At 48.4% G+C, this 24885-nt stretch overlaps 1 protein-coding gene across 3 annotated transcripts in view; it reads right to left on the bottom strand.

Moving 5' to 3' along the window:
* Positions 1-1349: 1349 nt before the first annotated feature.
* The window catches only part of LOC115399363 (mitogen-activated protein kinase kinase kinase kinase 4-like), a 46573-nt gene continuing 23037 nt past the window's right edge, over positions 1350-24885 (bottom strand). Inside the window, exons 12-32 of one of the 3 annotated variants that reach the window (XM_030106694.1) lie at positions 24080-24314; positions 23843-23974; positions 20787-20852; positions 18536-18829; positions 17980-18114; positions 17734-17871; positions 14948-15018; positions 14150-14229; positions 13905-13987; positions 13707-13801; positions 13539-13623; positions 13311-13466; positions 12951-13059; positions 12626-12781; positions 11818-11961; positions 10710-10844; positions 10401-10501; positions 9325-9474; positions 5418-5577; positions 5174-5313; positions 1350-5046 (exon numbers count right to left, since the gene is read on the bottom strand). In XM_030106694.1, coding sequence (XP_029962554.1) covers positions 4963-5046; positions 5174-5313; positions 5418-5577; positions 9325-9474; positions 10401-10501; positions 10710-10844; positions 11818-11961; positions 12626-12781; positions 12951-13059; positions 13311-13466; positions 13539-13623; positions 13707-13801; positions 13905-13987; positions 14150-14229; positions 14948-15018; positions 17734-17871; positions 17980-18114; positions 18536-18829; positions 20787-20852; positions 23843-23974; positions 24080-24314 — 2749 coding nt within the window. In that variant the 3' untranslated portion in view covers positions 1350-4962. Of the gene's footprint in view, positions 5047-5173; positions 5314-5417; positions 5578-9324; positions 9475-10400; positions 10502-10709; positions 10845-11817; positions 11962-12625; positions 12782-12950; positions 13060-13310; positions 13467-13538; positions 13624-13706; positions 13802-13904; positions 13988-14149; positions 14230-14947; positions 15019-17733; positions 17872-17979; positions 18115-18535; positions 18830-20786; positions 20853-23842; positions 23978-24079; positions 24315-24885 lie in introns of all 3 variants that reach the window. The other 2 variants (XM_030106688.1, XM_030106700.1) reach the window with 2 other exon arrangements.

A 24885-nucleotide genomic window follows, 5' to 3' on the forward strand; every position in this document is an offset into this window, starting at 1 on the left:
GAGCCAGCAGGGCTAACAGCCAATCAGCACAGTGCCTGTCGAGCCATAGATATATGTGCATAAAGGACAGACACGAAGAAGCTCTGACAGTGAAACGCGCTCTGGAGACCAGAGAAATGTCTCCTGACTGGCAGATTAATCCTGTAAAGGCTGAATTCTGCTTTCCACACGGACGAGACGCCGTAAAGCACAGTAAATCACAACATGTATTATGAAAAAAGTCCCACTAGCTTTATGCTAACTTAAATGGGAAAACCCATTCACATGCTAACAGAACTACACAGACTTACTGGAACAAATTAAACTGAGCAACATTTCACTTACTAAATACAAAACACAAAAGCTAATTATTACAATATTAACAGGCAGACATTTCTCTAACTCGGAAATAAACTAGTGTTAATGAAACACTCTGCTGTTAGCCTACAAAACACAAACAGGAAGTAGCTATGGAAGCCTAAGAGGCTTTGTACCATTCGAAATTGTGACACCAACATTTTCACTTGTACCGAAAAAGAATATCGACTGTAATTATCAGTTCTCAGCCTCCTTGACTACCAATAATTGGTATCGGCCCAGAGAAACCCATACGGGTCAGTTTGTAGCTGATACATACCCTCCTCCTCTGTTGTTACCGGAGTGGCTGGTCCTGTGGGGGTCCTGTCGAAGCCCCCGTGGTGTGAAGCATGTCGCTCTGTAGCCATGCTTCTGTTCCCTGGCCGGTCCGCCTGCTCAGCATCTCTTCTTCCTCCTCGCTGGGATCGTGATCCATGAAGCCGCTGCATCTGGGCGCACCGCCACATTCAACTGTATCAAGTAATAACCTGCCAATGATGTATTAAAACACAAACCATGTTTGAGGATGTGTTTTTGTCATTTGTGAGTTTATATGAATACGTTGCCTATCCTGTCCACTATTTCTATCTTTCATCAGAAAACTGCACAAAACCTGCATTAAGAGCTTTTATTTCCAAGAAATAAAATTTTCTTAGTGTATTATCAGAGTTTTGGCTGTTGTTATGAATTGAAAGTTCTTTTTCACACTGTTGCCACTTATATTTTATTACAATATCAGAAAAATGTTACCAGAAAAGCACAAATATGTTATTAAACTGACAGCAAATTATGACATTACTGGTTTTTCACTTTTTAGTTCAGCCTTGTTTGGAATTTTCCATTTGTGTTTTGAGCCTTACAGGCATCCATAGCTTCTTAATGTTTCTGTTTTGCAGAGTAGTGGCAGACTTATTGATTTTTAATCATTTTGCTGCTCAGTGTTGTGTGAACAGAGTCCCGGACTGTCCTGGTGTGAAAGAAGCCAAAGAGTCAACGACACTGAAGCACATCAGTGGACTCAACACTTTTATTGTCACAAAGAAACGAGTATGAGAGAGTTCATCTGGAAGCAGTACAGTGTGTGATGCATCAAACAGGGGTCCAGTGCATAAATCATACAAAGTAACTCAAGGCTCATCTTTATTAAAGATACATGGGGACATTTTCATTTTTCTATAATATCTGGTTTTATATCATCTATTCTTCTTGAAACAGAAAAGTCTGAGTATTATGGAACTAAGCACTCTCCAATATGTCACCTGTTGGATTTAAATGAATTAAGGATCTCTAAAATGGAAGCAGTAGGTTTGTTTTGGCCAATCAGGCTTTCAATACAATCAACGTGTCACTTCCTCTTCATCCGTCTCTTCGTAACTCCTGTCAACTCCAGACAACTGAGTGGAATACTGATTTGTTTTTTGGTTTATAACTTGAAATGAATTCAAACTAAACCCAAAAAATGTGAAGAAACAACAGTCAGGTTGAGATTATCAGCTAGGAATTCTCAAGTCGACCAGCCCGAACAGTGGTTTCTCCACAATGATCAAATCAAACCCTTCATGTTGCACCTTTAGAGATCAGCACCGCTCCTTCAGCCAGCCGACTCAGTCCACCGCAGCGACTTGCTCTGACTCCGCTCCTCACGCTAAATCCTTCCTCTTTCTGAACACCTGCTTCCACGACACACCCGCCCACGAGACAACGCTGGCCGCAGAACCCTGACGGAGATCCGCCGTCACGCAGACACTCTCAGCAGCCATGGCCGACACTGTTCATTCACCAAACACAACGAAAGTCAATCAATGCTCAACCGTTACAGTTCAACCCAACCTACCTGAGAGGCTATTCTAAAACAAGCAATTTCAAAAGTTTATAAAGTATAAAACAGTCTGACTTTGGTCCCACACAATCTTACATTTATCTGATCATATATTCTTTAAAAAAAAGAGAGAGAATATCAATCTTGACATACAACACTGCATTGCATATAATTACTGTTTCCTGTGCTTCCAATATCTTATGGCAAAATCTATCACAAAATAAAGCATTTCTGATTAACATTAGTTACTAATACTACGACAGTTGGTTTGTAAAGGTCCTTTTTTTCCAATGGTGCTTCTGTTTTGGACTTCAGAGAAAAGGTTGATGCACTAAAGAAGTCTGAATGATGAGTGAAAGTGAAATGAGAGAACAGAGAGAAAGCACAGGATCATCAGCGTAGAGGAGTTTCCTCTCAGAGCTGAACGGAGCCAGGTTCTCTCAAGAGACCGGTTTCTCCTCACTGATGGACAGATGAGGAAGAGAGACGGAAGAAAACCTCTGGAGGAAGAAAAAGGGAACAAAAAGATAAGTGGCTGATCATAGATCTAACAAAAAGTGCATTTTTAAGGTTTCCTTGGTGTTTGTTATCAATACTGATCTGGATCCAAAGAGATCAATCAAACTGGGTTCTGCGTCCTCAATGAGCTGAAATGAGTGACCAGCAGTGAGCGCAGTGGCAAGAAGGTGTCTATTGACTTTGAACACAACTTCGGATTTGAAGATGTTAAAAACGAGTCATTAGCAAGATTTGGTTTGTCCAATTTTCACTGCTGGTTTTAGCCTCAAAGCAGAAAGACTGAAGAATAAAACAGATTAATAAGCTTTTGAATCTGTACGATTCTGTGTTGAATACAAGCGACTCCACTCAAACCGACACTTTTAGACATGTGGTTAATAATAATAATAATAATAATAATAATAATAATAAAAAACACTGTGAAGAAGTTGACTTTCCAGTTTAAAACATTCTCACAGAACCAGCTGTAATATTCAATATTCAAGTCTAAAACTCACTGAATATAAAAACACTGAGAACTTCTGAGAACCACAGAATTCAGGAGGAAATAGGATGCAGAGAAGAAAGAAAGGCAGAAATTAATGAAGGACAAAAACAGGATGTGGTGAAGGAAGAAAGACACTAGAGCTAATTCACAGTTCAAACCAATTCTTCCTTTTCTGACACAGCGACTGTTATTTTACACTGACTTGGATATAATGGGTCCTGAAGGAATTCGGATTCAGATCTTACACTGAATAGTAACTTCGTCTTTGGTTTCCTGATAATCAGAAGATTAATTTTTATTATAATATCTCTTCTGAAAAGGACACGCCTCTCATAGTATTTAACGTCTCTAAAAAACTCATAATACTGACTGTGGACCGGGTTTCAGCTCTGTCACTGTGAACCAACGTGTTTTAAGGTAGAGCAATGGAAAACAAATCACGTCCGGGACGCCTTTTGTGCAAAACACCCGGCGCCAACAAACCGAAACCCAAAGGACGAGCTCCCAGTCGATCCTGGAGGGAAACCGCCTCCGGTCACTCCACGTTAGTAGCTCAGATTCACCTCCGCAAACATTCAACGATGGTGGTAAGAACGTGTTCCACCGTCACATTCATCTGCCTTAATCAACCACACACACACTCACACACATACACACACATAAAGATGGCTTGTCGTTTATAAAATATTTAGAAAAACAGTGCATCATACGAGATTATATACATCTGGAGCTGTACAGAAAAACACAGAATCTTGTCGGGAATGAACTGGATCTCCTGGAGCTGTTCCAGAGACGCAGACCCAGGACGGTGTGGGACGGACCTCTCAGGCTCACCTTTCCTGCCGTTCCACTAACTGGAGCTGAAAACCCCACAATATGAGCAAGAAATGAGGAAATACTGTCACATCTGAAAGTGCATTAACTGCCATTAACGAGGAGCAGGGGAGTTCAGCATGAGGCCCAGGTGCTAAAACTGGGCCGTCGGTTGGTCCATTTGGGTCTGTCTGGTGGCCAGACCAGATGAAACCATTATAGAGTCAGTCCTTTAGTAGAACTGGCTCAGACTCAGTGAAATAAGAACATTTTAACAATGCAGGCTTTTATCATTTGTGGTAAAACTTCAGGGAAACATTTGGAGTTGTCTAAAGGTTGTCCACCTTTACTTCACTGACAGCGACTCCACATGCTTCAGCTTTCATCTGTTTGGGTTCTGGGATCAGCTTCAGTGAGGACAGCGAAGAAAACCTCCAGTTTTAAAATGGTTTCAGCCAATACTTCAATAAAGGGAGGAAATGAAGTGGTGAGATCAGAAGCAGTGGAGATAAAACACGGAATGAGATGGAGAGGCCGTCCTGCTCAGAGTCCTGGAAATGCCCACAAGACGCTCATGTGCTGAAGAAGTCTGGCGGAAGAGGAAGACGGAGAGGAGGCTCACGGATCCAGCTGGTGGACGGTGAGCCGGCAACGCATGAACATCAGAGGGAACCAGAGGATCCAGGAGAGCCGGACGTGGAAACAATCCCATCTGAAATCCAGACGCAGAGCGGGAATCCCCACACCATGGTCCAAACGGGGTCCTCCAGGCGGGGGTCCTCCAGGGAAAGGCTCGGGATGTGGAGGGGCTTCCGTGACCTGGGCTTCAGTAGTTGAAGTGATGCATTCAAGCTTTTGTGCTCGGACTGAGGAACGGACGGAGGATTATCGGCCGTCATCACCCCTCTGATCCAAAACTGAGGCACCACTGGTCCAGCACCGGTCCAACCAACACCCGGCAGACTGCAGACGGGAACCAGACCGGGCGTTACCAGTTGAAGAGCGAGTTCTGCCCCAGGGTCATGAAGTAGATCTGACTGCTGCCTCCCGACTGCACCGAGGCGAAGAACACCTGGGAGGACAGAGGAGAGACCGTGAAGCTGCTTCCAGGCACACAACTCGCTCTCAAAGACATCATTTAAACGTAGGAGGAACCTCCTGCGGACCACGGCGGCAGGAGTCCATCCAGTCTGTCCTACCTTGTCGTTCCGTTCACACAGGAACTTGAGCTTCTGGGCCTTCTTGTGCATGAACACGCCCTCCAGGTTCCCCGTGGTGGCCGACCGCAGCTCGATGGCCTTCTCCCCCCAGCCCATCACCTGGTTCGACTGCAGGTACGCTGGAAAGAGACGCCAAGCGTCACCACACCATCGTCTGGATCGCCGGCACAGGTACCAAAGGTTCTACCGCATTTCAGTTTGTTAGAGATCATCTGATGCTTACCGACGGACGCAGGCATCTCGCCCCACTGCAGCACCGTGTCCTTGGTGATCCGGCCGTACGTGTCGATGTAGACGCCCTCGTCCTCGTAGCAAACCAGGACCTCGGTCCCCGCTTTGTTGGGCAGAATGATGATGGCGTGAGGACGGATGGATCCCTGGATCTGTCGAGCAGACAGCCGTTTCAGAGGAATGAGTGAAGATCTGGATCCGAGCATCAGAGTGTCTCGGAGGGGAAGGTTTGTGTCGGACTGATCCCGTAAACATGACACTTCCTGTAAAAACACAACTGAAGCTCATGCTCCAACAACCGACACCTTTCAACTCTGCTTTGTCTTCTTGTTTCCTCGAACTGTTTCCTTTACAGGTCTGAGGATTTTAACTCGCAGACGCTGTTTTAATGTTGTTTTCGCAGCATTTATTTTCAGGTCATTACAGCTGGGACTCATTCTGAAGCGCTATCTGTGGGCGTTCCTGAGAATGAAATGCACTGTTTATGTGTTTCCATGTCTCCTGCATCCACACTGAAGATGCACATTTTACCGTGAAACACTGAAGAAAATCAAAAATCACACGGCTCAGACACAGCTGGCGTAAATACGGGGCGAGAGAAAGAGCACTGGTGTTAGGAGGAAAATATCTCAGAGCAGAAAAACATTAAAATCACCTCACAAGGAGAACAATATCAACACATTCCCCTCATAGTGCGGAGTCTCAGAAACGACTGGACAAGAGGTCGTTCTCACAACTCCCTGAGATCACGTTTCATAAACCAAGTGGTTCCTTTCTACAAAGCTATCAATGAGCAATCATCAACAACTAATGAGGAAGATGGCAGCGAGTTCAATGGAAGCACTCATTCTGTTGCTTTAAGACACGTTTGACTCTGAAATAAACTCAGAAACACAACAATACAAACTGAGCTGAAGTGACGGCTGCTCCACATGTTCTTCAATTAACTGTAAAACCAATAACTCCTTCATTTTTTTGAACACTGTTTCGTATTATATAAGCATGAGAACCACATGGGCTTTAAAATTAGAGTTTAATGACTTAACAGATTACTAAAGAGAAGCCAGACAAGAGATCCGAAGTGAAACTATAAACTATGGCCAAAAAACTAAAGCTTTTATGGCCACAAGTTAGTAAAATGTGGCACAAAATATCAATTCAGGCTACAAAATACTGAATTGTGACCATGAAATTGTAATTTTAGGCCACAACACAGTATTTTTTAGTCAAAAAATGGTAGTTTGAGGCACTTAAATAGTAACTTGAGAACATGAAATTCTGTTTAGTTGGTTTACAACAGTATCGTCTCTCGACCAGGAGTAAAAACAGTAAAAAACGAAGAAGCTGCGCCAAATATCTGCAGGTGACACAACTAAAGACAGAGAAAACCCAACAGAGAGCTGCTAAAACACTGAAACCCTTTCTGGCTGTTAGACAGAAAACCTTCAGTGAGACGTCTGATAAACCACTGATCGAACTGACTGAAAAGGAGCGTCACCCGGTGCATGCTGGGTACGTTACCGGAGGACGAGCCACCACGATCCTGAGCACCAGAACGGGCATCCAGAGGCGCAGCGCGATCTTAATCCTCTGCCTGGGAACCTGCATGGCTGCATGCTCTGCTCGGCGGCGTGTGTGTGTGTGTGTGTGTGTGTTCTCTGAGTGTGTGTGAGGACGGAAAGCAGAGGGAGCGAGTGGGAGGGCGGGATGGGGCGGCGGCGGCGGCGGAAGGCAGCGGTGTGAGGAGACACTGTGTGGAGACTGGGTTATATACTGCAGGAAGATGGAATAAAAAAGCGGCGGAGGTCAGAGGTCAGGGGGACGAGCAGGACGGCGCGCCGGTATTTTTAGAGCCGAGTTCTAGTTCGAGCGGCTCCAAACCCTCCTGGAGGACTGAAAGTAGCACGCGCTGAACACCGCGGCTTCACTGGGAAGATGAGTGGAGTGGATGAATCCGCTCACGGGCAGAGGAGGGAATCAAACCTGGAACCTTCCGATTGAGAGATAAGCTGCCGAGCTTCAGGCGTCCAGGAGGACACTCGGTCTGTTCCAGTCTCATGTCAAAACCGCAATGACTTCATTAGACTCTGAATGGCCGCCGCCATGCGTGCAGTGGTTGGCACCGTCACCTCACATCCAGACGGCTCACGGTTCAAACCTGCTGGCTGAAGTTTCTCCTCTGAAAACCAACATTTCCATGAAGATTAAATAAAAATTCTTCAGTGTAACCTGTCACATTCTCTGACATGCAGCAGCGGGTGCTTGTAATTTGACGCCAGCCTCACTGCCATGTGATTTACCTGGGACAAATGGGAGAGTTAAAGAGAAACGAGCCTGCGCCAGCCTCCCACTCAGCTCTCACACTGCAGAAACAAACCATGAACCTCCTCCCACCTCGACGCCCAGCGCCGCGCCAGGAGCCCCGACGTGGCGGTGACTCACCGGAGACCGCAGCGCCCACGTGCCGCCGAGCACAGCGGGAACGACGGGACTAAAACTCTGATGCAGAGGGGGAATCGAACCAACGCCAGCAGAGTCCAGCACACAGAGAAAGGCTGGTTCGCAGTTCTCTGACTGTTCGTCAGATTTCTGCAACATTTGTGACCAAATTCAGACGAACGGAAGATTTTCCAACCAAACCAACAAAGTAGCCTGGAGCCGCGAGCGGGCTGAACGTCTGGGATGAAGATGAAGCTGGTTTTTAAAATGTCCTCTTTTCTTTCCCATTTTTTTCTCCATTACTTTCATTCATTCTCCTTTTTTCTTTATCCTGTAAAGAAAAGCAACTTCAATCACTTTATTTTCCGTCCTACTTGTTTCCTATTTGAGCAGATAAAGTAAAAAAAGAAGCACGTTTATCTGTAGATCATCAGAGGAGATGAAGAGTCGATGCAGGTACAGGTAGAAGAAGGTAATCTGATTACCATGAAGCCTGAATAAACATGAGTCAGTCGCTCTTCAGCTGCCCACAGACGCCGAAGAGGCGAGAGAAGAAAGAGAACAGGCACTGTGGGGAAACGAGAAGGTGGAGGGCAGAGTGACGGAGTGCCGCCGAGCAGGGGAGAGGGGGATGCTGGGAACTCTTTTATAGAGCGTGGGAGGCGACTGGAGACAGACGGAAAGAAAGAGAGGAACCTGGTATGATCTGCAGTCTGAGTGGGAGAGGAGGAGTCAGACTGACAGGGATCAGACCCACAACCTGAGGCCCGGCGGGGTTCGTGGCACGGTGGGGTAGTGGTCGGCACGACGGAGGTTTGGAGTCGGCCTGCACCGCGTCAGGTGGAGGATAAAGCAGCAGATTACTGCCACGATCAGCTGATTTCCGATAAATCCAGCTATACTTAACATGCTAACTTGTTGATATACGTGTCTCACTGTGAAGCACTTGGTGATTTTTAGCCAATGCTAGCCCATATTAGCCCATATTAGCTCATATTAGCCTAGGTTAACCGTGTTAGCCCATGCTATCTTGACAATCCATACTAGCCCATATCACTTTATGCTAGCTCATGTTAACCCATATTAGCCCATGTTAGCCCACATTAACACATGTTAGCTCATGTTAGCCAACATTAACTTGTGTTAGCTCATGTCACCCAATGCTAACCCATACAGTAGTAGCCCATGTTGGTCCATGTAGGCTCACGTTAGCCCATATTAGCCCATATTAGCCTGTGTTAGCCTATGTTAGCTCATGTTAGCCTATGCTAGCATCTGTTAGCCCTGTGTCAGTCTGATAACTGTCCGCCCTCAGCAGCAGCAGGGACAGAGGACAGACAGCTGAAGAGCTCAGTGTGAGGACAGACAGTGAGACCGGGTCTTCTGTCCTGTTGTTTAGAAAGGAGACGAAGCAGGAGAAGGGAAATCAAACAGAGGGAAAGATGAGGGGAGCTGCTTACATGTGTGGGCAGGTAGAGGTCGTACGGCGTCCCAGAGTCCACGTCGATGGCGTGGAACCCCGACAGCGAGCCGTAGATGACCTTTAACCTCTGACCTTCCTCCACGGTCAGGTCCACGGACAGAGGCTTCTGAGGCAGAGACCTGAAGGACTGAACACACACAGGAAGATGTGAACACACACATCCTAACCAGGAAGCCAGCATGAGGGACGGCGCGGTTCTAAGAAAGGGTTAAAGCTGAGAACACAGGAAGTAGCTCAGGCCACGGAGGACGGCAGGAAGTGGGACACGGCTCCGCTGTCTGCACAGCGGAGCCTCGTAGCCTGGTTCGTGTCGTGTGGAGGTAAAAGTGGAAGCGTTCGGTTCTAGGTGACCCCGTTAGATCGTGTTCTACACCGGAGGAGACTGATCAGAGGGGCAGATGATCCATAATCCTGACCAATGAGAGTCCTCAGAGTTCAGTCAGCAGGCTTCAGGACAGTTCCTCCACTAGAAAGTAACGTGTCTGACATTTATTTTAATCCTTCAGGGAGCAGGAAACGGTTCAGTCCACGGAGAAACACTTTTGACAGAGAGTGAAGCCTGAGCATCTTAACCAGCTTGTCGTGGCTATTTGTCCCGAATACAACTAAAATCAAAAATCAAAACTGCCACTGATGCTCCGGGTTGCGGTTTACACAGGCAAAGAAAGCACTGTCCAACAAATTCCACTAAGGTTTATCGTGGTTTATTCTCCATGGCAAGCAAACAATTAGGGCAATCACTTCCTGCTGTCTTTCTTGCGCTGGTAAAACACCATAGCCCCACCCAGGTGTGTGCTCGTCCTCTACCTGCAACCCCCCTACACAACCTCCAAGTGCACGTGGTACCAATTCACTCTACAAAATTAAGCTTAACAGAAAATAACGTGTCAATTACCCAAATCAACCATGCAAGATAAACAAATAATACATCGAAACAAAATAAACACTTTATGCAATAACACAAAAAAAGAAATGAGGAAATATTCAGAAAATATTCACAGACGAGTAAATAGCTCCAACACAGCTGAAATCGGCGGCGGTCTCCGTTCTCACCTTGAAGGCCATGAACTTGTGGTACGGCTTCGGGGCCCAGGCGTAAACCTCCACGGCGTTCTTCAGGGCGATCACCAAGAATTTAATCTTCTCGTAACGCACTGAAACAAAACGGAAACACACTGTGAAGAGTCTGAGGCGCTGCAGAGATTCAGTGAAAGCCGTCCAGAAGACGCGGCGTCGGACTCGTCCTCTTGGACCGGACCCGTCCCGTCGGACCGGACCTGTCCCCACGGACCGGACCCGTCCTGTCACCTCGGACCGGACCCGTCCCCTCGGACTGGACTCGTCCCCTCGGACTGCACTCACCCACTTTGTAATGCACGCAGCCCTCCAGGTCGCCCACCGACGTCCAGCCCTGCCGCTTCTCCACCTCGGGGTCGTTGTGGAGGATTTTGTTGCGCAGCCAGGACAGGTAGTAGAGACGCAGCTTGTTCTTTTTCCCTGCAGAGAGGAAACGAAGCGGCGTCAGAGGAAAATCAGCCCTGAAGGCCTGTGAGACTGAGACCGACGCTGGGACAAGAGTTAGATACTCAGCTTTAAAATGAAACAAACAAAAACAATCATGAAATCAGTTAAGTAAACTTTTTTTTTCATCAGGAGGCTATTCAGTGTTTATATTTTATTTTATTTTTTTCTAAATTCTATTCGGATTCCACACTGATTTTCGGAAATGGGTCTAATCTAATCTCAGATCAGACAGAATAGTTGGGAGATGAATGCTAAGAGGAGTACAAAAAAAATTCAGGTAAACAGTCAAACTAAAACAATAAAAAAAATTATATTCCACATTTGTCAAGAAAAAAATAAGAAAAAAGGAAAAAATGGAAAAATAAATGGAAAAAAGGAAAAAAAACCAGAAAAAAAAACCCAGAAAAATGTCTGGTATATCTAAATCGGCTTTAACCAAGAGGAAACTTGCAGCGGCTCAACAGATAAAACAGCCAAGATGCAAAAAGTCGCTAAAGTAGGAAAATCCATGAAAAAAAGGAAAATTCTTCAAAATGGCCACAAGAGCTAAAAATATAATGAAATAGATCTAAATTGTACCTGAAACTTCAGCTTTGTATGTCTCAGCATGTCTTTATATTCTTTAGCTTTTTGTCTTCATTTCACATAATGAAGATGTTTTGAGCTCCAGACATTTATTTTGGCGGGGAATCACTAAAACGGGTCATAAAGGCTGCAGACCCTGGACTACAAGAAGTGATCACTACACACTTAAGATCCACTTCCAGCTGGTTTGTAACCATAAACGACACAAAGGAGTCATTTCTATTTGTAAAGGGGGAGCACAGGGTCAGTGAGGGGTTATGGGTTCAGTCCAGGGTTAAAATGCGGCTCTCCTGGTTCACGGGTGTTTGGATCCAGCATGTGAGCCTCGCGGCTGTACAGAGTGTGAGCTGCTCCTCCACACCTGATATGGTGATGAGAACGTTGAGTCCTTCCAGAACGTCCATCTGCTGGAACCTGCGCCTGCTGATCAGAGAGTAGACTTTCCCCTGACCGCTGCGGTCCAGCAGCCACAGCCCGTTCTCCGTCCCCACCAGCAGGTTCACCCCTGCAGCGCCGGACACACAGGACACACAGGACACACACAGGACACACACAGGACACACACAGGACACACAGGACACACAGGACACACAGGGCACATCTGCATCAACATCTGCATCAGCATCTGTATCAGCTTTAGCATCAATATCTGCATCCACATCTGCATTAACATCTGTATAGACATCTGCATTAACATCTGTATAGACATCTGCATTAACATCTGTATAGACATCTGCATTAACATCTGCATCCACATCTGCAAAAGCATCTGTATTAACAGCTGCATCATTATCTGCACCAACATCTGCATCCCCCAGGACTCCCTTGAAAAAGAGGTTTTTAATCTCATCGGGACCTTCCTGGCTAAATAAAGGTTAAATAAAAAAAAAAAAAAATCAACAGTTGCATCCTAATTTGTATGAACATCTGCATCCACATTGTTATCTGCATTAACATCTGATATCAACATCTGCACTGATATCTGCATCCACATCTACATCAGCAGCTGCATCTACATCCGCATCAGCATTAATATTTGTACTAACATCTGCGTCCACATCTGTATTAGGATGTGTTTTAGCACATGCATCAACATCTACATTAGCATGTGGATCAGCATGTGTATTAACATCTGCATTAACATCTGCAGGCGACCCTGGAGTACCGACCCCACAGTCCGGCACACAGGACCTCGGCGGTGAACTTCTTCTTGTACTTGCGGATCTCGGGCGTGTCGCTCTGCGGCCGGATGTTGGTGGGATTCACGTTGACCACCGAGCCCTTCCTGTGGTTCTCTCTCTTGAGGGGCTCGCCTTTGATGCCCGCTGCGCACAGAGACGTGGAGCCAGTAAGAGGAATATTAGAAACACTGTGGCTGACGGCTTCTGCGAGTTTCTTTGTCAACCCTCGTTTCGCTGAGACCTCTGCTTTGTGCTGCTGAACCTAAACCCTGCAGGTCGAATGAAGACGGGGTGGAGTGTGTGAGCGACTCACTGGGGCTCTGCGGTGGAGAGGAGATGGGGATCAGCCTGGGATCGATGAAGGACAGGAAGGAGGAAGATGACGATGAAGAGGTGCTTTTCCCAGAGGGACTGCAGACAGCCTGAATGAAAGCAGACAGAAACAGTTCAAGGCTTCAGACGTTACAGATGCAGCTCTAAGCAGGTCGTCTTCAGGAGAGTCGCTGTGGATACATTCAGCAGCTGGTTCCACTTTCTCTCTGCACCACAGCGCCCTCTGCTGGATGAAGGTAACTGATGCAACAGTTTTAAAGTCATTCATAATCCAGCGATTAATCTTTCATTTCCAGTTAAAAAGCCGTTCCAGCAGGATCTGCTGAGGCCTCAGACTGACGTGCAGCTCCGGGTGTGTCGGGGATCCCGGAGCGTTGGCCGAGCGCAGGAAGCCCAGCTGCTGCTGGCCCAGTGCATTGTGGGAGGGGCTGGAGAAGGAGGTCTTCTGCAGCAGGTCCGGCAGCAGGTAGGTCTCGTCGGAGCCCAGCCGGGAGATCTGGGGAGCACAGAGTCCAGGCTGAGCCGAGCCAGGCGTGGACGGAGGAGGAGCGGCGGCACCGGCGGGTACCTGGTTCAGATTGTGATGCGGCTGCAAGACGATGCCGTCGGGGATTCCTCGGAAGTACTTTCCTTTTCCATTGGAGAGCCCAGACCTGGAAACACGCAGAGGAAGACGTTCCGTCGGACTGACCAGACTATCAGAGCCGGGACAGAGAATGTGGAGACCCGTCTTCACCGGTGTCTTTCCTCCTCGTCGCTGCTCCCGACCTCGTCGCTGGAGGACGAGTACTCTGTGGCCTTGTGGAGCCGACCGGCGGCGGGTTTCCCTGCCTGGAGAGACGGAGCGAGGGGACAGAAAGACAGCAACATCAAGAGAGGGAAGGCAGCAGAACCCTGCTGGTACTTAAAGGAAGTCCACTGAGACGGCCTTTACCTGTGTGTGTCCGCTGCCGACGTCTGGATTCCTGTGCTGCTGCAGACGGTGATGCAGGACGGGACTCTCCAGGAAGAAGTAGCCTGAGACACACACACACACACACACACACACACACACACACACACACACACACACAGGTTCACATTATTCTGATCGGACTCCATCAGGTCCAGATTCCCTCCGACGCTGGAGTTTCACCAGTAATTCTACAGGACAGACGTGTGAGGTGAGGTGGCACAGACCGGGGCTTCTGCTGCTCGAGGAGGAAACCGCGTGAGAGCCAGACCTTCCAGCCTTCTCTGCTGCAGACACCGGACTGCCACTAGGTGGAGACAGAGACACACACACAGCGGGAGCTGATTCTTAAATCAAGCCTTCACCCTGCCAGTGAAATGAACCATTTTCACCTTCATCTGACTGAAAACAGACTGACGCACTAAAGACCTCCTGCTGTCTGAAACTTACATAAATAAAGTATAAATACTGGTTAGTTTATCACTAATTTACAGCCTGAGACAGACGACTGGAGGGAAAACTGCAGCGAGCAAACAAGAGAAGATGAGGAGCTAAAAGACATTTTATTCATGAAATCTCAGAGTGCTAAAATGTGTCAATAAAAGGTGATTTAAAAGCTTTGGACATTTTTTATCAGCTTTATTAGAACTTGAGAAAACTTTTATAACTATATGTTCTAACTAAAATGAGTGCAGGTTTCTAAGAAACTAGTTATTGTGAAAAGGCAACAGTCCTTCATGAAGAACTTCAGCTTTAACTGGATTCTGGAAGTAAAAAAAAAAAAAAATTCCCCCTAAAACCAAACATTTGGTCAAATTTCAATTCTGTAAAACTAAGTATAATTTATGTTTGGCGTTCAGTCACCTGATATGACTGAAGGCGACTCAAATGGTGAAACTGACTCCCGAAATGGAGTTAATTTACAGTGCGTTAGCACTGCCACCCAGTTAATCCTGAGTTTGCATGTTCTTCCAGAGCAGGTGTGGGTTTTCCTCTCTGAGACGGTTCATTGGGAGGCGCCGTACCTTGACGCCGCCCTCTTGTGTCCCATCACCAGCTCCCGACAGTAGAACTTGGAGGTAGTGCGTTCCGGGACCTGGGAGACACAGACGTCACGCCGTTACCAGGATGGACGAAATCAGAGAGAGAGAGCAGAGAACGGGTTCTGCTGGCGAGTCCCGGCTGCCTCCTTCAGCCTCCACGCAGAGCCCAGTGGGTAATCAGAGAAACCTGTGTGAACGACGACAGTGAAACTTCTAATGAACCAGAGAGAGAGAGAGAGAGAGAGAGAGAGAGAGAGAGAGAGAGAGAGAGAGAGAGAGAGAGAGAGAGAGAGGGAGAGAGAGAGAGAGAGAGAGAGAGAGAGATGTATCGCTGGGAGTGTTTCAGTGGCGTCTCCATCCTCCCTGACCTTTTCCCGTTAACGTACTGGGAGCTCACTGACAGATCAGTGTGTGTGTGTGTGTGTGTGTGTGTGTGTGTGTGTGTGTGTGTGAGAGAGCATGTGACTCCGGCCTGGCCTCTGGTCCCCTGGGTCGCAGCGAACAGACGCAGAGAGGAAGACACACCCGGCAGAGCAGGAAGACAGCAGTGGGATTACCCATCATGCCCCTGACAAGGTGCCCACATCCTGCAGCTGGACGCACCCACACACATGCTTGCACACACACACACACACACACACACACACACACACACACACACACACGCGCGCGCGCGAGCAGCACGATGCCTGCCGCTTCCTGTCTCACACACAGAAGCAGAATGCCTCCTCAGACTTTGAGCTGAAAATGAAATCACACCAGAAAAGTTGAAACGCTGCAAAAGATACGAATGAAAACAAACAAACCGGATTTAATAAAGTTGAGAAGAGATGATGAGAGAAGCATCGCAACGACACGCTTTGAGACGGAAACAAACTCGTATGCTGACGATGTTTTTCTCTGAATCTCATAACCATTGATCATGATCTAAATACTGACTGAACTGAACTGGGATTATTTTTGACCATTCACGAAAAGCTGCACAACTAATGACCTGAAACTACAAAGTGTTTGTATTTATGTCAAGTTGTATCATTTTTCACCATATGCAATGCATGCAGGCCCCATTTGACCAGATCATTTTCTATTTTGTGTGAAATAATAGAGATTATTCACAATTTTCATTCGAACAGTGCCTCAGAATTCTCAGAATAGTTCAGTTTTATGTTGGTTGAAAAAGGAACACCATTAAAAAGGTGCGGTGCTTTCCTAACAACAAGCCGTGGATAAATGTCAACATCAAGGCCCTCCTGACGAGAAAGAGGAGGCTGTTTAAAGCAGGGGACGCCGAGGGAGCCAAGGCCGCTCAGAAGGAGGTGAAGAAGGAGCTGAGGGCAGCCAGACAGCTGCAGGAGGAAGCTGGAGGGAGGGCTGCTGGCCCACAGCTCTACGGAGGTGTGAAGATCACGGGTCTCAAGCAGCCACACACCGTGGTGGAGGGGACCCGAGAGCAGGCAGGTGATCTCAACTGCTTTTTTAACAGGTCTGACCAACCTGTCCCCTGTCACCCCTCCTCCTCTCTCCATTGCACCCCACCCGAGGCCGCTGTAGCCCCCACTTCTCCTGACCCCCTCACACCCCAGCAGCAGGAGCCTCCCACCACCACCGGGTGGAACCAGGGAGCATGCTCCACACCTGGAGACGCCCACAGCTCAGTAACATCTGAGCAGGTGAGGAAGCGGCTCTCCAGAGCGGACATACACAAGGCCAGAGGACCAGACAACATCAACCCCAGGGCACTGGAGGTGTGTGCCGGAGAGCTAGCGGGCACATTCCAGCATCTCTTCAGTCTATCTCTGAGACTGAGGAAGGTTCCACAGCTCTGGAAGACCTCATGCATCGTCCCGGTGCCAAAGAATGGACGGCCCAGCACTCCAAACGACTATAGACCTGTTGCCCTGACATCTCAGGTCATGAAGATCCTGGAGAGGCTGGTGCTGCAACATCTTCAGCCCCAGGTGAAGGACCACCTGGACCCCCGGCAGTTTGCATATCAGGAGAGTGTGGGGGTGGAGGATGCCATCATCTACATGCTCCACAGGGCCTACACACACCTGGAGAAGCCACGGAGCACGGTGAGGATCATGTTCTTCGACTTCTCCAGCGCATTTAATACCATCAAGCAGCACTGCTGGCAGACTGGCAGTGATGTGAGTAGAAGACTCCCTGACAGGGACGCTGGACAAGCCGTAGAAAATGGATGGATGGATGGAAATAAATCGGGAACAAATTAATTTAAAAAAATGTTGAGAAGACACTTTAAAAATAAATATAAAAGCTCATTTTATGCCTTTTGTCTCTCTGAACATGTTTTAACCAGCTTCTATATGGCGGCGTGACGAAGCGGCGCCGCGGCGATTCAGCACGGCGGCTTGTTCTCAGTTCACTGGCGGCGTCACACTGCAGCGTTTCCCACTGGAGGGGAGAGCGCCGAGCCATGACCTGCTCCACACCGCCTCCTGGTGGCCCGGCGGCAGCTTTACGAGGTTCTCCTCCTCACTGCCTTCATCAACTCCATATGGTTCTCACCTGGCTGCGGGGAAACGCTGGACGGTTTGTGTTGGAGGTGTTTTCAGTTAGGAGCTGCTCAGTGATACATCCTGTGGCGACACACTCTCACACTCTCACACTCTCACACACATGATGCCGACCCGGCGGTGTGTGTGTGGCGGTGCTTCCTCAGCCTGGCGTGACCGGAACACGAGACGCTCGTGACGGCGCCTGGCACCATAACTTCCTCTTTCCAGCGGCCGGGTCTCTGGACTCACCTTGGGCGGGGCGTCCACGGCGTCGAAGAAGACGCTGTCGGTCGGGGACAGGGGGGAGAAGGGGGACAGCGGGGACAGGGCCATGTCGGACATGGAGCTGCTGTGGTGGGCGTCTCGGCTGGAGCGCAGGTTGGCGTTCTGGACGGGGAAACGAAACAGAAAAACGGTCACGGCAGCTCTGCGGCAGGACGGCGGCCGTGTCCCCGTCCCCGGTGGAGCCGACCGAGGGGACGGGGCCGAGCTCACCTGGCTGAACTGGGCCCTCTGCATGGCCGGGGTGCACGGGCTGGAGCTGCTCCCCGAGCCCAGCCGGGGGTGGACGGGGCCGGGCAGGCCGGCGGCCAGCAGCAGCCGGGCCAGGCCGGACTCCTGCAGCTCCATCTGGGGGGGGGGGACAGGAGGGCTCAGAAAGACGCAGGACGAGGGGGACTGTCTCCCCGTCACGGGTTATGAAGCAGTGACAGGAAATCACAATTCAGACCGGCTGATTCGCTGAGATTCACACTCACGCTTCTGTAATTTGACACCTGGCTCATTCTGCCGATGAGCTGCAGCTCAAACTGGCGACTTCACAAAGGAAGCAATCAAGCTGAGACTGATCATCTTTTTCAACAGCACTGAACCTGGCCACATGTCGGTAATTTGACCCCTGGCTCCTTCTGGAGCTGCAGTGAGTGCACAGCAGCTGGACCAGAGGAGAGGATTTCTAACGGGCTGGAATCAGCAGGCAGGGAGGACGAGCAGCTCAACATGAAGAACTGACGGCGAGAAGCGGGGAGGACGAGGCAGAGGCGGGGTTTACCGCTGAGCGCTGGCTGTTTGGGGGGCGGCAGGGGGAGGCGGCGGCGGCGGCGGCAGGAGTGTTCGCGCTGCTGAGAGTCAGCTTGTGGACGGCCGTCCCGGGACCGTCCCTCTGCCTCAGCCTGTCCCGCTCCCGCTCCCTCTCCCGCTGCCGGTGGTCGTGCTGCAGCGACAGCAGCTGGGTCTGGTCTTTGGGCAGGGTGCGGTGGGACCTCCGGCCCGCCGCCGCCGGCTGCTGCTGCTGCTGCTGCTCGGGACGGGGCCGCTGAAAGTGGTGGTTCTGAGCGGCGGGTCTCTGCGTGGCCGACGTGGAAAGCAGACGAGACACAAACAGACAGAAGGTTGACGGAGGGGGAGGAGGAGGAGGAGGAGCAGCGAACACTGAGCAGCAGGTCAAACCCAAACCCCAGGAATTCTGAACCAAGAGCCTTTAGCGATCAGAGGTCCAGGAAAACCAGAAAAACGCATCTGAGCTCGCAGGCGCACTCAATGAAATCCAAGAAAACAATGAAAAACATACACCGACTGTAAAGGCTGTGATTTATACAGAGAGGAAAGGCAGACAGTCAGGGTGAGAGCTGAGGGAAGCAATCAGCAGCAGGACCTTTAGAGAGTATCACCTACACATGAAGGGACCTGACTTATGAATAAATTGGTTATAAAAACAAAACGATTCCTTTGGGGAAGTGCACTGCATTGCAAAAAAGGTTATAAATATATTTATCTCTTCAAAAAGAGATGAATAATATTTACCGCAGCAGGAGAAGCACACTGTCCTGATGTTCAGTGTTTCAGGTATCTATCTATCAGACACATCCGTCATTAGCGGTGCAGCCTCCGATCAATTAATCATGACGTCCTAAAATACTGAAATATTGACGACTTTCCCAGCCGGAGTGACGCTGACCTGCTTAAAATCATGTTCAAATACGTTCTGGTGCCACTGGCAAGTTCTGACATTATTGGTTTTATAACATTTAAAAAAACTACAAAATTAGTACAATATTGGCTTTTTTATTAAAATATCTTTAGATACTAACAAGGGCTGTCAGAGTTAATCACATCAATGATGATTAATTAATGTAGGGATGACTAAAGATTAATTTTTTTTAAATTGTAGTGATTAATCACATCATTATTCTAGAGGCTTTTTTCAGTTTGAAAACTGTATTTTTAACAGAGACACTGTATGAAGTTGGTCTAAATGGCACTTTATTCTGAAAGAAAATCCAACAAGGTGTAAAGGAAGTCTTCCTCTGTCTGATTCCCGATCAAGACGCTCTGGTCAGAGGTCAGCCGCTGCAGGACGGACGTCTCCGCGCTGGAGCTTCAACTACGACTTTAAATTCAACCTCTGAACTGATGGTTTGGACTGACGGACGCTTTACGCTTTGGGCTGGAAACGGACTTCAAATGCAAAATGACGTTTAAACAGTGCAACAATTAATCGTGGTTAACTAAGGCAATAATGCGATAACCCTGATAAAAAAACTAATCTTTTGACAGCCGTAATACTAACATAACCTAAATATTAAGATATTAAGATCTGCTAACTTGAGCAGATCGGCTTTGAAAAGAAGAAAATACTTTATTAACAGAAGAGAACAGGTCTGGACATGCTGGTGTAATGAAGGCACATTCATGAAGACAGTTTGGAAAACGTAGTTTTCTCTGGTCAGACTGTTTTTTCTCATGAAGAGGTCCAGACCTTCATTGCAGCAGCCACTTCCTGGACTGCAGACGAGAGCCATAAAGAAACAGCAGAAAGAGCTTCCAGAACACCAAAACCATTCATTGAAAGCTTTAAAAATGAGATTTCTACTGAAGCTGCATGAGAACAACAGGTCCAGAGGCTGGAAGCAGCCACGAGCATCACTGACAGTCGGCATATGAGACACTTTCTGTTCTCACAGCCTCATTCCCGCATCGACGACCCCTCCTTCTCCCTGCACCCAAACTACTTCAGTCCAAGCTGGAGGATCCTCATTAGTGAAGCATAAAATGTCCAAACGCTGCAGGTCAAATCGATTTTTAGGCCCAAACAATCCAAACTGCCAAAGAACGGATCAAGTCATCAGCAAACCATTCAATTTAATCCATTTTAAATAAAAAGTTAACTGTTTTCCCCTAAATAAATATGCACGTAAGAGCAATAAGTAAGTAATAAGAGAAGTAACAAGACAATGAAAAATAGAGAAAAAAATGAGTAAAAAAAGAAAAGTGAAATTAAAAGAGAGGTGAAGGTTTGTTACCTGCTCTGCTGCCGAGTCCACAGGCCTCACTGACACTTCAGCACTGTGCTGCCGGCCCGCCTGCTCCTGCACACACACACACACACACACACACACACACACACACACACACACACACACACATTACATATTGAACTTTGTGACGTACTTCAATCTCCACATGTAATTTGCTCCTGTTTCGGACCCCACCCCAAGACGTACTCTCTCTCTCTCTCTCTCTCTCTCTCTCTCTCTCTCTCTCTCTCTCTCTCTCTCTCTCTCTCTCTCTCTCTCTCTCTCTCTCTCTCTCTCTCTCTCTCTCTCACACACACACAGACACAGACACACACACACACACTCTCTCTCTCTCTAATTGGGGTGTGCTCCGGTCTTGGGGAGCACTCTGGGAAGGGGGAGCTGAAATATTCAGCTGGTGCAGGATGGCACGGAGCTTTTAGCCAGAGCTACTCTGAATATTTAATCCTGACCTCATTCTCAGCTCCTCCTAGAAAGTTAAACAAAGCCGGAACTGTGATATAATGCGTGTTTTCACATTTCCTGTGGTGTTCACCTGCATTCTGTTTGAATATATTTGTGTCTCCTTTGCTTTGTGTCTCCTCAGTCAGAAACGTTTCACATGTTTGATCCAAACATCTCCAAAAGTTGAATTTCATTCAGAAGGCGAGCGGCGGCCAGGCAGCTGAGAGCAGGCTGCAGTCTGGAGCTGAACGGCCGAATATTCAGTGTCCTTCAGCCTCTCACTCAGGAGCCAGCAAAGGAAACCTTCATCAATGTTCATACAAGAAGTGAAAAGACGTCGCCTTTGCGTTTAAGTTTCAGGACAGTTTTGTGTTTACGGTTCAATATCTTAAAAATTATGTCCGTTTGCACAGAAACGGAAGAAAAACTGGAACACTGTGAGCATAACGGGCTTCCTGAAATAAAACCACACACACACACACACACACACACACACACACACACACACACACACACACGCAGAGGAATAATATTCTAATTGATCCTATCAGCTGTTTTTTGGCGTCTACATGGAGTCCGGTTTAGAGGGAGTGAAAAGCGACACAAACCAGTCAGACTGGATGAGACGAGCTGTCGTTATAGAAGACGCCGTCGCACACACACTGATCGAACACGTGTGTTTAATACACACATCCTGAAGCTACACACATGATTAATCTACTGCAGGAAGAGATGGGAGCGGCTGATAGGAGCCCTGTGAACGTCGCTGGACCGGAGGACGGGTTCATCAGGTGCATCATGCTCACACTAATGGGGAAGAAATGAATTTCTAAAATAGCAGGAAGAGCGATGCGTCTTTATTTAAAGAGCCTGAAAAGGCGGTTCACTGCTCACTGATTTATGTGCCGAAGCAAATTAAGTTTTAACAACGTAAAAGGTATTTTTATTACGACTCTGTGTGAAGTAAAGGACTCTTTATTTAGATCTCTGTTACAGGAGCAAAAATTATTCCCTGCTATTTTCCTTTTTCTGCACACTCACCGACCTCTCTCCACCCAATCCGTACAAACTGAGCTCACAACGACACATCTGCAGTGACAATCAGCATGGCGTCCACGTCAGAGTGTTTCTGTTTCAGGCTGAAACGTTTCTGGACACTTCTGCAGTTTGAGAACATTGGGAAACCCCTCATATCTTATCTTTCTGACACAAACTCAGCACAACCACACGGCTCTAACACACTCCAGACCCTCTGAGGGCTGGCTCTGGGTACCGAGAGGTCTGAGAAGACGGGTTTTGCTTTTGTTTACTTGTTGTTTTTTTTTGGTGTGTGTGTGTTCTTCTTTCAGGGTCGGGTGGGTTCTAATGAGTGTAAACAGATTCTGGTCGTGGCTCATATTTGCTCCCGACACACACACGAGAGAAACAGATTTCCACGGTGTGAAAGAAAAACAAAACAAAGTGAAACCTCTTGTTTTTCACCGCCTGCATCAGCTGGACGTTCACCAGGCGGGATCAGGAAACACCGTTCCAACTGTCATGGATGCTGGACGAGGGTCCTGCTGCAGGACGGAGTGTGTGTGACGGACCAGCAGTGTGTTACCCATAATTAGGGATGGGTACCTTTCACATCTGAATCGATACGATACCGATACTCGGTACCTGCGAATCGATACCGGTATTTTTCGGTACCTGTTTTCGATACTTTTTTTTTGGGGGGGGGGGGGGGGGGGGGGGGGGGGGGGGGGGGGGGGGGGGGGGGGGGGGGGGGGGGGGGGGGGGGGGGGGGGGGAATATGCATTTGGTAATTAAAGTTATTTTGTATATTTAAAAAAATAGTCAAAACTTCGGAGTTTTCAACATTTATGCTTCAATAACATCAACTGAAATAACTCCAACATAGAACTTGAGAAAAATGTGTGTGGGGATAAAGTAAAAAAATTAAATAAATAACAATAATAAATAACATAATAAAAACAGACTCAAAATAAATAGCTGTATGAAATGTTTCACATTTGCACCTGCTGCCTGTACTGTAACAAACAACTTTCAGAATAAATAACTGTATAAAATGTTTCACATTAGCAGCACCAGGCACCTCTACAGTAAACACTCAAAGGTATACTGGAGGATCAGAATTGTATGGTTCCAACTCGTGATTGGGCAGTCATAATGCCAATCAAAGCCACGTGGGACCGCTTTTGTGTGATGACATATCATGTCGAGTCGCCGCCTCGATGCGCGCTCTTGTTTCGAGCCGCGCATGCGCAGAGCATTGTTTAGGAAGTGACATGCAGCGGGAGCGACCATCGCAGAAGCAGAAGCCGCAGAAGCGGCTTGTTCCTCCCGCGAACAACTCCGAACAGGGGCGGGGTGGCCCATATGTCTATGGGGTGGCCATCGGGAGGTTGTTCCAGGCCAGTGGGGTCTATTCCGGCCGGCAGCCACAAGCGGGTACTTCAGCGGGAATTCGGTTGGTACCAAAAAATTACCGAAATTCGGTACCCATCCCTACCCATAATGCACCCTGCGCCCTGACAATAATGAATCGGTGTGTGTGGGCCTGATGGCGGTGGTGCAGTGGAAGCCCCGCTCACCTGTCTCCGGTCACACCTCCTGCTCCTGTCGTCCAGCCGGATCCTGTTGTCAAGGAGATCAGACTCCTCCCCCAAGATGATCTCCTGGAGCTCCGCCCACTGAAAGGCGCGGTCCGCCAGCTGCTGCCGCTGCTGCTGGAGACACAGCAGAGAGACCGGCGTGGGTCCCGGACCCTCCAGAAACCAGAGAGGAATCGAACCCTTCCTCCTCCCGGCGAGGGACCGGACGGCACTCACGTCCTCCAGCCTCTGCCGCTGCTCCTGCTGCTGCTGGATCCTCTTGTGCCGGTCGGCCAGGAGCTGCTGCTTGTAGCGCTCCTGCTCGGCCAGCTGCTGGCGCTGCTGCTGCCGCTGCTGCTGCTGCCCCCCGCCTCCTCCCTGACCGCCGTCCTTACCCCCGCCGCGACCCTCCGTCTGCAGGCGGAGGAACTCCCGTCTCAGCGTCCACTCGCCGGGAACGTTGACGATGGAGCTGGGAGAGAGAGAGAGAGAGAGAGAGAGAGAGAGAGAGAGAGAACCGCCGTTATATAAACGCCGACTTTAAGGCCCGTCCTGGAAACCGGAGCTCAGATCGTAGAGCCATCTGCTGTCTGACATCCGGGGACGGACGCAGAGACGCTTCTGTCCACACGGAACCAGGACGGCGTCCCAGAGGCCTCGGCAGCGTGTCTGAAACAGCGGTCTGACTACGGACAACGTTTTCCCGCTCCAGTTACTGCCAACGTTTCTGATTCATATCAACAACGGAACAATTAAAATGCATCTTTAAACTTCAGCTACGACACGGAGTCGGTGCATTTTCATGAAGTTGCGCTTTCCCCTGTTTCCATGGAGACAGATCATCCTTGTCATGTAAACAAACTTCCAAAACGCAGCAATAGTTTACGCTTTAAAGAACCGTGCTGTTGAAATGTGATCTCTTGCTAATGCTAACAGCTGATACGTACTGAGCTTCAGCAAATGACAGCTGAAACATTTGAGTGCACACAAATCTTAACACAACCTGGCCGTTACAAACCAGTGCTAGCCAGAGTAGCGCCTGC

Source organism: Salarias fasciatus, chromosome 2, assembly GCF_902148845.1.
Source record: "Salarias fasciatus chromosome 2, fSalaFa1.1, whole genome shotgun sequence".
Taxonomy (NCBI): domain Eukaryota; kingdom Metazoa; phylum Chordata; class Actinopteri; order Blenniiformes; family Blenniidae; genus Salarias; species Salarias fasciatus.